We start from the raw sequence: 17721 nt of genomic DNA, 5'->3' as shown, positions 1-17721 counted from the left end.
ATGTCCCACACAGAAAGGCTTCAGAGACTTACATGGAGTTTATTACAGACTGGAAGAAAAGAAATTACCTGGAGAGGCAAAAATAGTCACTTCTTACTGCTGGACTTGATACCTAAGCTGCTCACCAAAGGTGGAAATTTACCTTGGAATTCTTGAGCTGAACCTGGCCCTTGGTGAGTCAGGTCAGAGAGCAGCTCCTGTACTCCAGGCAGACAGGATTGGTGCTGTTCTGCAAGAAGGTGGGATGCTCCAGTTCCTGGAGATTTTGATCCTGCTAATGACCATGGACTGGTTATACTCTCTAGAAAGGCCAAGTCAGATTCCTCCTCCTAAGACATTTATAGCCATACACCAGGAGGGGAGTAGAACCCTTTCACTGGTACAGGGAATCCTAGATTGTAGAGCCTGAATTCCTCCAGACTGGAAAACATATGGCATATGAAACCAGGAACAGGGATGGAGCAACAGTGGAGTCTGTGGTCAGGGCTAGCCCTGAGAGGAAGTTCTGGATGGTGTGGTGACAATTCAGAAAGAGCATGGGGCTGGACATGAACCCAAAGGTGATGGGGTTGTGTTAGGAGAGTTAGCAGGATGCAGAGGGTCTTGCCATCAGATCATCACTTAGCAAAGAGAAGGTGATGAAGCAGCCAGCTCTGTGACACAACTACCCATGCTGGGGTTTGTACCTGTCTGTGTTAGCAGAAGATGCTCTTCCCATGCTCCTTCTTCCTCCTGCACTGCCTGAAAAGTGATATTTTCTCCAACAAGGTTCTGCTTTAACATCCCAACTGCATGTGGTGGATTTGAAAAAAAGGGCTGGTAGATAATGCCAAAACCACAGCCCAAAGGAAGCTACCCAGGCACTGTAAGTCTCAGCAGGAAATTCAGGTGCCTGGGAGGTGTTGCAGGGTGTGGGGATCCAGAGTCCTCCTGAGAAAGGCAATCCCCAGGCTTCTTGCTCAGCCACCTGCTGTGGCCCTTGAAAAAACAAAATAAAAAATACTTCTCCTCCTCTTGGTGACTTCTCTACTCAAATGAATCTCTTGGAGGGAGGCTTTACATTCTCCTGTTACAGAAATCCAAATTTGCCTCGATTTCCCCCCAGATGCCACCAATAATAAAGCAGCTGAAACCACTAAGAGTAGCAATAACATTTTTGTGCATTTTCTCCCTGACAAAATGCAAGAAGGGACATTCTGGTACCAGAATTGTATGTCACCTCCTCTTCTGGGAGCAAAAGCAGAACTCATGGCATACGCCTTCAATCAAACCCCACAACTCCCAAATTACAAACAGCAATGGCAGGAAAGATCCATTCTCCTATTCTCAACCTAATGCTTATTTTATGACAATGTTTAGCCACCACTGCAGTGTTCTAAAATGTAATAATTTATTGTATTATACATTTAAGAGTATGTCTGAAACTGAAAGGAGAATAATTCAGCAACAGCACCCATTATAAAACTTTGACTCTGTTCTAGATAAAGACAGGACAGTTACTTATTGGCTCCTTAAATTTTGAACATTCCAACCCATGGAATATTACAATGCCACAAGTAGCTACTCAATAGTTAATTCCTATTCAGAAAAGAATACATCTTTTTTAATGTTTTAATGAACTTTCCCCAAACCAGTGAAAGACTTCTAATTCCAACCACAGAAAGCAGGGACTGAACAAAAATAATAATAGCTGCACAACACTTCCTCATTCCACCACCTCAGTAACACTGCTACAAACAAAACCTCCCCACATGATAAATGTTATTACAAACTATTTCCATCCACAAAGCCAAACCATTCTCTCCATCAGCACTCGCCCAAGGTCTGCAGATTCCAAGCAGATCCCAACCTCCTCTGGCACACAGCCAACTCCACCTTCCACATGGGCACAGAGATCTTCAGCCACCACGGGCAAAGGTGGCACATTTATTACCAAGAGAGCTGGGTGTAAGCAAAGGGGATGAATCACAGCTGCCAGTGCTGAGCCAAAGGAGCAGATTCACAGCTCCTCAGCGTTGTGGGGAAGATACAAACTGCTCATCTTCAAGTGCTCCTTTTAGAGAGAGGGGCTGGATGACAAGCTGGAGACCCAAGATGTGGTGGTGCTTGTAGATGCTTAGAGACAAAGGCCAGCTCCTTTTAAGACAATGACATGCAGGTGGCTTTGCTTTTTCAAATGGGCTTAAGCTGCTCTTCTCACAGCATTCAAATATATTCATATTCCACGTGTGAAACGCCTTGTTCACAGCAGCAGAGACACTGTGCTTAAGTGATCAAAGCACCTTTCATAGCTGCACTGCTAGCACTGACACACAGACCTGTTTTACAAACGCTCTGCTTTATCATCTCAGTCAGAGATGATGTTTTCCTCCTCCACCTCCAGGCTGGATACCCAAGTGGCACACGCTGACACTTACCCAGGAAGCCCTCTTCATCCACAATGATGGTGTAGTCCTCTGGGGTTTCTGTGAGGCTGAAGAACTTGCACCTGGAAAAGGCAAACAGCAGGAGAACAGGATTAGCTGCTGGAGTGAGCAGAGCTTGAGCTTCCACCTAAAATGGAGGGCCCTTTCCCACCCAAGCTGTGCCAGAGGACAGAGCCACAGCCTGGTGTCTATGGAGAAGCCCGAGGCATCCACAGACCTGGATTTTATTCCTGGCTCAGCCACTCAACTGCATGACCCACATTCCCTGCTGCCTGCATATGCACAACGGAGCTGGTAAAACACTTATTATTTTTATGATTTAGTTCTTAGTTACTTTTCTTAATTACCATATCCCTAAAGGCTCCCTTGTCACAGCCCAGGACCTGCTGCATTGCACTGACACACAGCAAAAAGCTTTGATCACTGCCTGAATGCTCCAATGCCCTCCCCAAAGCCTTCCCATGGTTCACAGCTGCCCCTCTCTTCCCTATTTACCACTGAACTTTCTTGCCTTGTCAAGATTTGACATCTAATCTCTCAACCAAGCCCCAGCATCTTTTCCTGCTGTTCCAGAGGCTTTTCCCACCAGGAGACAGCATCCCGATTCCCTTTGCTCGTCCTTGCCCCTTCTTCTCAGTAGATGCTTCCCTTCCCTGGAGAGCTCCAGGTGAAGATCCAAGTGGCAGCTGCCATTGAGCACATCAACACAAGGTCAAACTTCCCCCTCCCTTGTTCTGCTCTTGCCTCTCTGGGCTCATCTGCTGACCCCGTGGGCCATGTGCAGCAACAGCCTCTGTACCTCCTCCAGCACTGAGCACAATGTCACCCCTCACCCCAGATACAAAACTAATCTGACATGGGATTCTTTGCACTGGAGACACACAAACAAACAGAAAAAAATAAAAAAAAGCCTCAGCCTTAAGGTCTATCACCATGTAGGGATGAAATATTTTTCTCCAGTGCACCAATGTATGACAGCAACATCCACTGGGAAAAAAGACTTCCTCCAGCTTCTCCTCCTCACTTGGTCCCCAGCAACAGCAGGAAGGTTTGCACCACATTTTTTTGCAAGCTCAAGCACTTGTTAAGCTTCAGCACAGTGCTGGTGGGCTCCCCTGACCCCCCCAAGGAGCATGCCAGAGCATACAGGCTGTGGCTGACACCCAAGCCACAAGAGAAAATTTTCCCTCTGGATGTTAAATCCAGTGCAACAGGAAGAATTTGTGTATGCAATGAGCAGGATTTTGCAGTTACACAGCAATACTATCAGATTTGTCTGAGGCCACCTACAGAAAATATTTTAAATGCTGGCAAAAAATAAGATTGATCTTAAGACCCCCAAATTTCACAGTGTATTTGCATTTTAATTCTGGCATGGAGCACCGTTCAACAGGACTCGAGCTGTCTGGGACTTCCAGGGCTTCTTGGAGCTCCTGAGCATCTGTGTCTTAAAGTCTTGAGGATTTCTGAAAGCCAGGAACCCCACTGGTGGCCCAGGACTCACAAAAAAAAAAAAAAAAAAAAAAAAGGAAGCATTCACTTGATTAGAAAATCAAGACTAAAGACTGGCTTAAGCATTCTTTGGACTAGCTGGAAAGAACCGAGCCATCCCCTCCAAAAACAACAAGGATCTAAATGAAATGGGTGCTGCCCTCCCCCTCACCTCATCAGGAGAAACAACATGCAGCTCTGTTACTGATCTGCCATGGAACCACCAGGATTTCATGTAAATGGAAGCTATCAGCCAACCTGCCTTCATAGACTTGTCCTCTTTTCCTAGAAGCATCCGTCACGGCAGCCAAGCATGACACCCTCCATCCTACCAGAGATGCATCACTATAAAATACAGAACTGGCCCCACCACAACAGCAACCACAACTTAATTATTTTGTGTCATTGGTAATAGCTGCTGTGACAGTCACATTTACTAACTCAGCTCCCTCCAGGAAAAGTGCCAAAAGAAGCAGGAAACAGCAGAAGCTCAAATGTTTTTACTCTCATTTCTGAACTGCACAGGGATGCTACCTGGGCAGTAGGTGATCCCAGCTGGGTAATCCCTTCTGGGATGCTGCTCCAGGAGGTAGCAGTCCCTATTACTTAGTGGATGAATACCCTGGAGAAGTCACTGAAATAAAATTCCTTGTTACTAATATCTGGCTAAGCCACATGCCTGCTGATGAGGGAAAAGCTGGTGGTCTTCAAGAAGAAAACATTAATATTAAAAAAGGAAGAAATCTTTCCTGATCTGTCCTGGCATTTATGGAGGAATTTCATTCCAGAACAGTAACACACGTCTGTGTGTACACATTGACCCCAGCAGCAAAAGTATGATTGTGACAGATGCCATTTTCTTAGCACATTCAGAAGTGATAATATTTAAGGGATATGTACCAATGAAATCCAATTAGATCCCTGCTGGCTCAGAACACATGTCAGAACCTCACATCTTCATATAGCAGCTCAAAGCCCAATCCCCACCTCACAGCAATTCTGTGAAAGGTCAGCAGCACAGAGGCATCTGAATTTAAAAGCCAAGTCTTTTCAGCAGGAAGGAGAAAAACAGGGGCCTTTGTTGTGTATATTCCCTTTCTTCCAGCCAACGATGCATTCTTTTTTTCCCAGGGAAAAGCTAAAAATGAAAAACTGGAATTGCAAACTCTGTGTGATAAAAAACCACGTGGAAAGTGTTCTTACCATTGCAAGCTGTCAAACCCTAAGTCCTCACCCTGAAACATGTGCCTTAGCATACACACGTAAAGATCTAGTTCCACGGTGAGGGCAACTCAAAAATTGTGTCTTGAATCACCAGTGACAGAAGGGACTCGATGTCTTAGTGCTCTCCCACACTGTAGTACAGATGCCTCTTCCAGTCAAGTTGAAATAATTTCTCTTCCCTCTAACACCAGTTCTCAACAAGCTGAATTCTAACAGCATCTTCTATTATCACAACAAAGCCAAGAAAGCAAAAGAATTGCCCTTTAATCATTTTCAGCCATCAAGCAAACAGTATTTCTCTAAATCCATGTGGAAAGCATCTATATAAAGAAGACAATTTTTTTTTTGGTTTCCTATTAGCAAAACCTCGGAGAGATTCTTCTGGAGTTCTGCCTTCTTCATGTTTCAGCACATTTCCACTTCAGCACTGTTGCTGACTTTGACTGCCTGACAACATATGTCTTTTCCTGGCAACCCAGCAAATGTAGCCCAATCTATTACTGGATTAGATCATTGGAACTGCAAAGCTTACACTGTGTATGGAAGTAATACCCAAGCTTGCACGGAGCAGGAAATCCTGTGTAGATGCAACAACAGCATCATTTCAGTTTGCAAACAGGACTCAAGACTCCACAGGAGAAGCAAGCAGACAGGAGAACATACTGGTTGGCCTTGTTTGCAGGGCAGGACCAGAAGAACCTCCTGAAGACACTTGGTCTCCAGTCCTCACAAGGCCAGGATACTGGAATGAACACAGCTTGCACTGGTTCTGGGTCCCACACAAATCACACGTCTGTGGGGCTGCTATGGCTCATCTGAAAGCTCAGCACACGTGATGGTCCTGGAGGCAGCCACAGCTCCTATCTTCTCATTCCTTATCAAACTATTCAGTTAATTGTTGCCTGTGTTGCAAAGCTGTTTGTTCTGGGGAAAGGGTGCTCTCAGAAGCAGGGGGTGAGGTTGGCCTCCCCACAGGTCAGACCCCACAGCCTTCCAAAAAGCAACCTCATGCCCCAAAAGCATCCACATGCAAAGTCTGGAGGTAACCCAGAAGTTTTCAAAGGAGCAGTTGAACTGACTAAGCATGAAGAAGCAGCAGCAGAAAGTGAACCTGAGTGAACATGCAAAACATAATTTGTTGGGTTTTATTTGAGGCTACCTTATTTTAGACAAGGAGGGATTTGTATGCTTCCCTCTGTACATTATCATGAGAATATATATTCTTAGTACAGAAAGACAGTCTGATGCTAATCATCTGATTCTTGATGATCTTCTTTGCAGTATTTATAAATAATGACAAGAGGTGGATTCCAGTAGGACATATTGTGAAATGTATTTAGGAAAGCAGTAAAGAACACTTGTGCTGCTAACTGCGTTTTGACATATTTGTGTAACATGTTAAGTACTTTACACCATCACATTGCAAGACTATACAGTCACATGGCACTGAAACTTGAAAACAGTGACATGACTGGTGCTTTCTAAACAGCACATTTATTTGTTAGCCAAAACACTTTGCCATCTTTTTGGTGAGCCTGATAAAACACAGCTCAGCTGAACTCCAAAAACATTTAAGAGGCCCCTGGCAGGAGCTGTGAGCTGATTTCCCACTTAGCACTCAGGTCAGAAAGTGGTGGGCTCACCTCTTACAGCAACTGAATTCTGCAGCCTGGGATCAGAAAGCTGCTGCCCTGGTGAAAGGAGAACTGTTTTGGACATGAGCTGTTTAACCACACTCCTACTATTGTCCCTACCAAGGGAAACAGCAAAGGTGTCACCAGCACTGTTAGAAATGGTCAAAGGACAGTGGCAACCTTCCTTCCAGCCATGTGCTGGGATCTGCGATGGAGCCATCAGGAAATGCAATCAGGGACTGCCTAAAGAGTCACTGATTGCAGAGTTTGGGTCAGTAAAGAGAGTTAATCATCTTCAAAACAGCAAACAAATCTGTTAGATTTGTGGCCAAGGAAAGCAAGTACTCAGGAACAGACCTAAATTCAGGGAAGTCCTACAGCCAGTGCTATGCCTAAACTTCCAGCACTGTAACTATGATGGTCTTGTCTAATTAATAATAATAATAATATCAATAACAACAATAACAACCATAACAAGAACAACAGTTTAAACAACAAATTATATTTTGCAAAGTTTAAAGGAGGGACCTTCCATCAACCCCCTCTCTCCTTGCTCTTTTTGTGTAGCTGGGGAAGTTATCTGAGCCTTTATTTAGACTTTGAGACAACTTTGAGCAGAATAACAGAAAAGTAAACAGCACCCTGAAGGAAGAGAGATCAAGGCAGAGCATAAAAAGAATGAACTGCAATACAGAAAATAAATAAATCAATCGATGTGGGTGTGCTGAAGAATATACTGACCTTCAGCACAGCTTATTAATAAAGCCAGGACACATGGCAAAAATAAACAAGGATGATGCAAAAAAGTGCCAGCTGGGTGTTTACCAAACTGGCCTTCATTAAACCAGCAGCAAACTGGGGTTCAGGTCCTCATCAGAACAGTTTCATGTGGTCTGGACTACAAAAGCCCATACAAACCTATTTACTGCTGCAAATGAAAGAACAGCAGTAGCTGAAACAATAGCAAGCAGTAAATCTGATAGGATTTCTTTTTTTTTTTTTTTTCTATTTTTCTGGAGTTGGACTTTGTCAGAGCATGCTTCCCAAGCTGCAGATTTAAAGAGAGCTGCAACATTCAAGAGTTATCCAGCAACACAGCCACCAGGGATTTTCTTTTTTCTTTTTTTTTTTTGGTTCTATAAACACAGTTTGAGTTTATTCTGTACAACTAGCAAAGCCAAACTCACCACGCTTTCACTAGGCAAAGCACAGCCTTTGCAGTATTGCTTCCTAAAACCCTTACTTGAGATTCTAAACCATCTCTTTCCTTCATTTGGCATGACAGCATTTTTTTAACACTTCCTAAAAAACAGAGTTAGAAAGAAACCTGCAACTTGGGTGGTTTATTTTCCCCTCTTCAGCAGGCTTCTCCACCATCATATTTAGGAAGATTCTGTAAGAAAATCTGTTTTATCTCAGCTTATGTGTAGAAATATAACTTTGCCAATTGTGAAGAGCTAAAACTACACTGAAGCAGTAGTAAGAAAATGCACCATGTGTGGAAGCTGAGGCATGTTACAGTGGTGTGGAAAGCTCAGCTCACTGAAAGGAACTATAGAAAGGAGATGAAAGGGTCCCAGTCCATCCAAGTGCAGCTCCCTCACTAAGCCACTCCAGCTGATGAACAGGAACCATGCTGGTTTCTCATCCCAGCCAACAGGCAGAGCCTTCAGTGCTGACCAGAGATGATGAGCAGGCAATATAAATGCAGTTTAAGACCATGCAAGTGTTACTGTGTTCATCTGTTATTTGTCCATTGAAGGAGACAAATGGAGAGATTTTTCTTATCAACTCAATGAGAACAATACACAAACCAATGACTTTAGGTGTAGAAATACTGATGTTAACCCATCTTCTAAACTCAAGTCCTGTCCTGGGCATGAATCTGTAGAATAATTTACTGACCTGATGTAATTAAAAGTTATTCTTAGCACAGCTTTTTTCTTCCTGGGTTATAAATGACTTCAAGTGAGCTCTGCTGTGCAATTTTTTCTTGGAACATCACTGCTCACCACCTATACCAGTGAATGGGGCTGAATCAAAAACCTGGATCTGAACTTTATTGCTCTGGCTGGTGCCCAGATGATGCAAGTGCCAGGTGCTTGGCAGGAGTGCTTCCTTCCATGCAGTAAGGAAAGTCACCCAATTACCTCCAAATGGCTCATTTGCACTCTGAGGCTCCAGCCTGCAAGGCACCACAGCAGCATCCTCAGTGCTAAGGGTGCAAAGCACAAGGACACTCATGCTGCACCTCACTCACACAACCACAGGGTTGTTCTGTACCTCTGAGCATCCTGACTGCATATTCAGCAGTGCTGGGCACTGGTACTCATGAGGATTTGGAGGGTACAATGCATCTGAAAGCCCACCTGGTGCTCCAAGAGGAAGCAGCTCTAAAAAGCAGGTCTAAAGAACCAAGAGCAACATTATTTCAATTTTCCTGAAGTAAAAAAAGAAAAAAAAGGGGGGGGATAGTTTCAAGGTGAAACACTTCTTTAGAATTTGAATGGAAATAAAACTTTTCATGCCAGCAACAAACCTTTAATGAAAGGCACTGTTCCATTCTGACATAACTGAGCCCCTCAAGTCTTAAGCCCATGGATAATCTTCACTGGTTAACACCTACTTAAGAAATGTTTTTTTATCTTGGTGCAGTGAATGACAAGGGGGACAGAAAGAAACCAGCAGCCGTGTTCAGAGCTGCAGACAGAAACTCTCCACTAATTTTTCCAGGTCTAATTTTCATGGTCTGTGAACCACAGTGGTCGTGGATTAAGGACTGGACTTGATGATCTCAGAGGTCCTTTCCAGCCTGGATGATTCCATGAATTTATGGCTGAGAAGCCCCAGGAGATGGGCTCAGCATGGAGCAGTGCTGTGCACGTTGAGTCAGGAGATGTGAGAAGAGCTCAGACACCCAACTCCTCAGAGCTCAGACACCCAGGCAGTGTTCATCCCATGCTGCCCCTTTTTACCAAATGGTGCAGAAATTCCTCCTGATTTAGATGGTCTGAAGTGTATGTGCCCCATGGCAGTGCTGTCCCCCACCCTGCAGCCCATGGGGACAGTCCCAGGGCTCCCAGGACCTGCCTCTCCCTCCCAGCTCCTGCTGCAAGTCAGGGCTGATGTTGTTCTCTCACTACAGAAACAGAGAAGCATTATGGTTGGAAAAGACCTTTAGGATCACTGAACACAACCATTAGCCAATTCTACAGAGTCCAGTGCTAAGCCAGAGCCCTCAGCACCACATCTGTGTGGCTTTTAGACACCTCCAGAGATGGTGATTTGACCACCTCTCTGGGCAGCCCATGGCAGTGTCTCACCACTCCTTCAGACAAGAAATTGTCCTTAATATCCAACCTAAACCTTCCCTGGCACAGCTGGAGGCCATTTCCTCCCATCCTACTGCTTCTTACTAGGGAGAAGAGACCAACTCCCTCCTTGCTCCAATCTCCTTTCAGGCAGGTGTAGAGAACAAGGTCTCCTCTCAGCCTCCTTTTCTCCAGACTCAACCCCCCAGGACCCTACTTCTTGTAAGATTTGTGCTCCAGACCCTTCACCAGCTTTGTTGCCCCTCTCTGGACTCGCTCCAGCCCCTCAATGTCCTTCCTGAAGTACCTGAAGGAGCTTCCCTCAGCTTGCCTACAGCCCTGCTTGCAACTTAAGGAGTTCTACCTGCAACATAGGAGGAAATTCAGTTAATTGAAGCCAAGAAATCTAGTGAATTCTGTCTTCATGGCTTTCTGGTTATTGGGATATACAAGCAAAACCCTGTTGTAGGAATGGGTCTTGCATAGAGTTGGTTTTGGGTCACTAAAGACTCCCCATTTCCCAAAGAGCAAGGTGCCTAAAGAAAGCAGATTTTTGTGAACTTTCAGGGAAAACCACCTAAGGCAAACTTGAATTTGAGAGGAAACAAAACCCAAACCAACTGAAAATAAACTTGAAGTGTTCACAGAAATAAAAGCAAAACCAGACCAGGATTTCTTCATGTGGTTTTCTGAGTTAAGCCATAGAAATGTGTTTTTTGTCCATGTAATTCACTGAACATCACACAGTTAGTGGTTTGCACCAACTCCCAAGTCTTCTGACTTTCACCAAACCCAACACAAGCTCCACTCAGGACAAACCAGGCAAAGGCCAAGAGCAGAGGATATTTTTCTTTATAAAAATCTGCCTATACCACCATGATTTGAAAGCACAGTGTTTCTTTGTATCACACAAACCCCCAGTCAGGATTATTCCCCCTCTTTGTTCAGCTTCTCACTGCAAGCTCTGGGCATATCTCTCCCTCCTCCCAGGGCAGAGCTGCAAAGGATTTACCAGGGAGTTGTGCAGGCCAAGAGATGCTGAAAAAAATGACTTGCTCCTCTTCATGTCAAAGTGAAATACTTGGGGGCTTAGCATGAGATAAAATGACCAAAATTCAAAGGTGAGCCTTAGATAAGATGTTCTCAGTCATTCCAGCCAGCTATGTGAGGACAGGCACAAACCAGGCTATGAGCACTGAGCCACCCCAAGACTGGTTGTGTTTCCAGCCTCCATTCCTGGTGGAACAGGAGCATTTCTTTCCCAGTGTGAAGTCAGGGGGCAAGACAACTCCTGGGCTCCAGGATCCATCCCAAAGGCTGTGAAAAGATGAGCTAGGGAGGGTGTGAGCACTGTTATTGATCTGAGTCTACACCACAGCAAGGAAATCTCTCTGCCACATAGGCAAACCCAAAAATAACACCATGAATTCTTTCAGTCTGCTGATTTAGACTGGAATGCCTTTGGATTTACAAACAGCCAAATGAGATGAGACTCTTATCCACTTAAAACAAAGAAAAAAAAAAACAAAACAACACCCCAAACCCAACAAACAACAACCCACACCCACACTGCCAGAGTTCCATTGCTACCTCCTGAGACTCTCTTCTAGCATCTTGCTCCATCCTGGTCCTATGGGTCAGCCTATGACTCAGTTTCCATTTGGGATACAGGTCTAAAACTATCCCTGTTGAGAAGTACAGGGAAAAAACCTAACCAAACCTCATCATTTTCTCACTTACTGTACTAATGGGAACTAAATGAGCATCTCAGGCATCACTTCACTCGTTTTATTGCTCTATTGCTCTTCTTTCTCCAGATTTTTTTTTTTTTGAACAAACATATCAGAAACAAAGCAACGGAGCAACAGGAAAAAATATCTGAATGCCTCAACTTGCAGAAATTATAAAACTATTTGCAAAGATGAAACTCCTGTTTGATGCATAGTGAAGTGCTGCCTGTTTTGATTTCTTTCTCTGAGGACAATGGCAAAAGTGTACATAGCTTTTCATACAAGTCCTTTGAATTGTTCCATTTGGTTGGATACCCCCCCCCAGGTATCTTAAAAATATTGTTTATGGTTTTATCATTGTTAATGACAGGAAAATAATTTTTCAAAGATCAAAAAAGGGTCAATTAATGTTTATAGCAAAATGGTAAGAGTTTTATGCTTTGGGAGAGAATGCTTTAATCAAATCTCTGAAGGGGAAGTTGGAACAGTAAATGAAAAGGAAGCTTAGTTTGTGTGCATTGGAAAAGGATTCATTTATTATCTAACAATTTAGTAATTGATCCAAACACACCTTTTCCTCTTCTCTTTGCTATCTCAGTCTGCCAGCACTCTTAAAAGCCCATCTATTGCAAGCCAACTTACCCACACAAGAGATGTAAAAGCAATTCTTTCCATTTGAAATAGCCCATCATTTATTTAAGCAGAAGGTAACTGTGCTTTCAAGACTTTTCCTTTAACAGTATCTCCTGACTGCTGTTGAATTTACTTTCAGCACAAGAAAGAGGTGGAGTACAAGACAGAATTTTCCTTAACCACAAAATTATCTTCTACAAATCAGAAACTGAACTGAGGAACACATTACAGATGTGGGTGTGGGACCTCAGGTTTGCAGTTGGAAACAAAGCATGATTTAATGTACAACAACAAAGGCTTGAAAACCCATTTTACCAACTGGATTCAGAAGGATTATCCTGTGAGGACAATAGAAATGCTAAGAAAAAGAGTAATCCCTCTTTCCTTTCCCTTCCAAAATATCAGTACTGGCAAGTTGCTTTCTTACATTATTCCTTTAATGCCCTCTGCTGCAGAATATTGACTCTGAAATCTTACCAACAATAAAACACAATTGAATTTTCCTAAGTGCAGTACTGCTGCACATCCAAATCCAAATATTTGGGGTACAGAGTAGATATTACTGTGCTCAGCCAAAACCCAATGATTATTTTGTGGACAGCACTGAAAAACACAGGCTGCAGAGCATATGCTTTTTATTTCAAAGATGGGAGAAACCCAGGCTCAGCCCAACGAGGGCAAGAGGTTCTTCTGATACTGCTTCAAGATACAAAAGGAAGAAGCAGCAAAACTGTTGTGGACTGGAATTGATGAACTTGTTTCCCTGCAGGAACCATAAACACAATTTTCCCAGCATGGGATGTAACAGTTCTCCCACAAATTACTAAAATATATTTCCAGCACTCAATATAGAAAGCTAGATGCACAAGAAACATTTGCAGCTTCAATGCAGGCAGTAATTGAGAACATGTGTGGCAGGGGATTTAAGGGGGAGGAGGAGAGAGAGCAAACCATGTTCCACCAAAACAGAGGAGCAGGAGAAACACACTTCAGTCCACATCAGCTTCAAAGAGCTTCCAGTCACAAGCAGGTCCAAAACCCCACATTACAGCCCCATCCAAGGGGGAAAGCTGTCTGCGAGCCTGCAGATCAGGCCCAGATTTAATGCACATTAACAGTTTGAGAGCCATTGTGGAGCCTGAATTTAAAAAAATCTAAAAAATAAAAAATTAGTTTCATCAAAATACCCCGAAGCACACAGAAAGTGGGGTTTGTTTCTTGTATGAATTAATGACACATTTACAGGAAAATCCACCTTTGACCCCTCTCATCCTCCCAGGCTCTGCCTTTTGGCTCCTACCCAATGTGTGAATTCCAGCACTGAACAAGAAAAGCAGTATTTCTACAAATTCTAGCTAATTATATGTGCAGAATAGCAGTACAGATGTGTCCATGGACAGCTTTCCATGAACCTGTAGTTAAAGTGTTGACCAAACCTACCACATTTCAGAAGGACTGAAAGGAAGCTCCATCCACTTCCTTTGCTAATGAAGCAAAAGGAAGCTGCTCTTGTACCCAATTTGCTCTGGTCTTTTGGATAAAGTTCCCTATACACATAGGCAAGGAGGAAAATGCATTTCAGGAATTTAATTTTTTAAAATGTAAGTCAATAGCAAAACCCACAAAGTTTCAGCCCTGAAAATGCCAGCCAATATTATTTTTACCACTGCTCTTCCAAACCACTCTAAATCAGTCTTTGGGCTGGGAAGGAAGAGCCCACAGGAAAGGTAAAAGCATCAAACCTCTTCCCAGGCCCACCAGTTTTAAGGAAAACATGAGAAATTATTCAGCAAGTGAGTATGACGTGGCTCAGACTGAATCCTGGAGTTTCTAAATATCATTCCTGAAAACTAAGCTGCCAGATCAACACCCAAAAGAAAAGCCACAGCTCCTGGAGAAGGCTTCTGGTTACAAGGAGTGGGTCACAAGGAGTTTGGGTCAAAAACAGGATCATGGCCAGTTTTCCACAATCCCATAGACATTTCCTGTTGTTCAGCCACTCTGAAGGAACATTACAGCCAGTCCATAGGGTTTGGCCTTGCTGGGTCTGTCGTGGGTCCCTGCAAGGCTACCAGTGGGAAAGGCATTGAACAAGCTCAAAATCAGGACCTCAAAAGCCTCCTGAAATTAATGGGGTTACTCATTCCCTTGCTGTGATCTGGGGCTCTGGATATCTTTGCTGACTTCTTTAACTGCACTGTACCTGCAGTGTCTTCACTTTTGATCCTTCCAAAGTTTCAGCACAAGAATGCTCTCCTGCTCTGTGTACAGCCCTGAGCACAAGTGAGCAGTAGGAACAGTGTTTTGGAAGGCTGCTAAGTTTGCTGAGTGATGAGAAAATAGCTGCATAGAGCCAAGGATTCATAAACTCAATTTCCACCTAAAGATCTTATAATGCTTGGTGACTGAGTAATAGATGACAGGTAAAAAACAAAGTCAATAAATGGAAATTAATGCATACTGGGGGAAAATAATTTAAATTCCAAATGAAGAATGACAGGCTCTAAATGAGCTGTTACCAGGCAGGAAAGAGATTCTGGAGTCACCACAGGCTGTTCCCTGAAAGGGTCAAGGCTTTCAAAGAAGCAGAGAGAAGAGGAGCAACGGGGCAGGGAGGTGAGAACATCTCATTACCCCAAAGCACAAATCCAGCACCTACCCAGCTGCCAAATACTTTGTGATCAAACCATCCCAAGGCTACCAAATGAGTTGAAAGACAGAGAAGGGGCCAAGGGTGATCCATGAGCAGATGAAGACCAACCAACTGCAAGAAAGAATGCCTCAGTGTGGGGCTATGGGAGAAGTTATGGCCAAGGTGATTAAAGAGGAATAATTCAGTGTCTCACAATGTGTGGAAGTGGGGCACACAGGGGAGTGCTCTGAGAGCCAGAAGGATGCTCATGTGGAGCCAGCAGAGGTACATCAGAGCTCACCACCTCACACAGTCACAGACAAATCCATCTTTTTTAGATCCTGATTCTCCAATTTGTACTTCTGAGCTTGTATGCAGGATGGGTGAAAGGGAAGGGTGAGCCAGAAGCCAGGGAAAGCCTGTTGTCAGGATGTATCTGCTGCTGGCAGAACTCTCATGGTTCCTAAACCTGAAGGGTTTTATAGACAAGATGGACTGTACTGGGGAAGGGGGACAGGACAGAACCATCTCAGGAAAAGTCAGCCTTTTAGTAATGGTTTAGGGTTTTCAGCTACCCCTGATCATTATTAGCTGTCATCTCAGTCCAGTTAAAAAACATCCAAGCAGCAGTGGCCTGTCTGTGTTCTGAAGAGGCATTTAAAGTCTATGGAAACAAATCCAAAGCATTTAACATGCTGGGAAAACCTTTCCACAAGCAGATTTAGCAAGAAGTTAAGGTAGTTCTAAGTGAGAGCCTGAGGGCTCAGACAACATCTTTCCATTTCCAGTTGTCTGGGATTGCATAGGCAGTTTGGAAGTGAAAGGAAATGCTGTGCCCCAGGCAGGTTTTAATACTTTAACTAACAGATTTTCCCCTGCCCTACCCTCTTGCCTTTAAAATGAGAAGGAATCAGGTGCAGAACCATTTAAAATACCCTTTTGCAGGGAATTCTAATCACTATGACAGTTTCTGTTTTACTGCACAGTTCACTCCCTGCTTGCCCACTGAGGAGGAGAAGCAGAGTGATGAAGAGAGGTTCCAGTAATCAAGAAAGCCCATGAACATGTTCTCTGGAAACAAAGACTGCAAAATGGCCAGGCTGTAATCAGCTGTGTCCTGTCCTCCTCTGGGTGCTGTGCAGGGTAAGTATTAAAATACCTTGGAAAAAAAAATAAAAGTAACCAAAAAAACAGCTGCCAAAGGTTTACAGAAATTCAAGTTGTGAAAGCTCTAGCTGGAGTTAAAAAAACCAAACAACATAACCACACAATCTTCCCCTTGTAAGGGTTTATGGAAGAATACTCTCAGAACAATACAAGGCTGCATCATCAAAAGACACCTCCATAGTATGAGAACTGAATGAGCAATAGTTTTGGTTCTTCCTCTCTGTGCAGTTCTGTTGAGGCTCGCTGGGCTGGGCAATATCCATGTCCTCTCAGCAGCCTGGGAATATTCCTGACTTTATTCTTCCTTCCAGTCCAGGTCAAGTGGACACAACAGAAAATAAACTGTTGGCTGCTGCTTTTTCTTTTCAACCAAGGAGTTCAAGTCATCAGATGATTCCAAAAGGGAAGAGGAGGCATCTCAGGTACCTGTGACACCTTCATGCTCATCCAACCCTGACTGGGCTGAAGCACTTCCAAGAGGAATTTCCCCTGGTGTGGAAACACACAACCAGCTCTGATGTCCCAAGATCTCAAGTCTGCAACAATGGTTGTGTCCAACTCAGAAAGGAAACAAATCAGTCCTCAGTAAGCTACAACTTTAATGTAAGAGGCTCTTCTGTCACCTCACTTTTGTCATTACTTTTTAACTTAATTACTTCAGCAACGTAAGATTTCAGCATAAGGTCTGTGTAGAATGTATCTGCAGATCCAAGGGAAAGCACAGTCCTGTGAGCTGCAGGATACCCTTGAGGTGTGCTTCTACTCAAATCAGGATTTAAAACACACTCTGCAGATAGAGATGAGGATTCTCATCCATTATGTACTTTTTTTAAAGCATTTTCTGCCAATGGTACTTCAAAAAGCTTCCAAGCAGGATTAGAAGGCAGAGGCTTACTGGTTCATCTGGGGAAGTTAGATTTTGCTTAATCCTTCCTTAAGAGTTCAATGAAAAGTCTGGTCTACCAAGGAACCAAAATCAGGGTAAATGACAAAACTTCCAGGTGAGATGCAGACCTGGCCTTGGAGCAGTATCATGGAAGACACAAAGGTATCAGTGACAGCCAAGCCCCAACTCATGGTACCATTCTCCCTTCTCCCATCACTGGAATAAGTACCATCAGAAAGCTCTCTCCTAAAAATCTATTTAGGCCACAGAAAACTGCAATATCTGTAAAGTTATACTGATACAAGTACAAAGGTGAACTAAGACAATCATAGGTGGAACAGATCACAAGTTATTGTTGGGCTGTGAGTGGACCTGACAGGAACTGCTAAATTACTGATGTCAAGGAACAAAAGAAGTAAAGACTCTTAGAAAGGCACAATTCCACCTGGCTCCTACTTGCTGCTTTTCACAAGTAGACCTCAAAGCACTTTCTTTTCAAGAAAGTCAGTACTAATATCAGGTTTTATTGCATCTCAGCATCACAGAACAAAGCACAAAAGCAGTAACTCTCTCTGGCCTCACCCAGC

At 43.6% G+C, this 17721-nt stretch overlaps 1 protein-coding gene across 1 annotated transcript in view; it reads right to left on the bottom strand.

Annotated features, from left to right (window-relative positions):
- Window positions 1-17721, bottom strand: part of CASTOR2 (cytosolic arginine sensor for mTORC1 subunit 2) — a 119036-nt gene that overhangs the window by 55309 nt on the left and 46006 nt on the right. The window contains exon 2 of the mRNA XM_008501915.2: window positions 2418-2488. Coding sequence (XP_008500137.1) covers window positions 2418-2488 — 71 coding nt within the window. The remainder of the gene's footprint in view (window positions 1-2417; window positions 2489-17721) is intronic.

This window comes from Calypte anna, chromosome 19 (assembly GCF_003957555.1).
Source record: "Calypte anna isolate BGI_N300 chromosome 19, bCalAnn1_v1.p, whole genome shotgun sequence".
Classification (NCBI taxonomy): Eukaryota; Metazoa; Chordata; class Aves; order Apodiformes; family Trochilidae; genus Calypte; species Calypte anna.
Note: the sequence above shows the minus strand (reverse complement) of the source record. Positions and strands in the feature narration are given on the sequence as shown.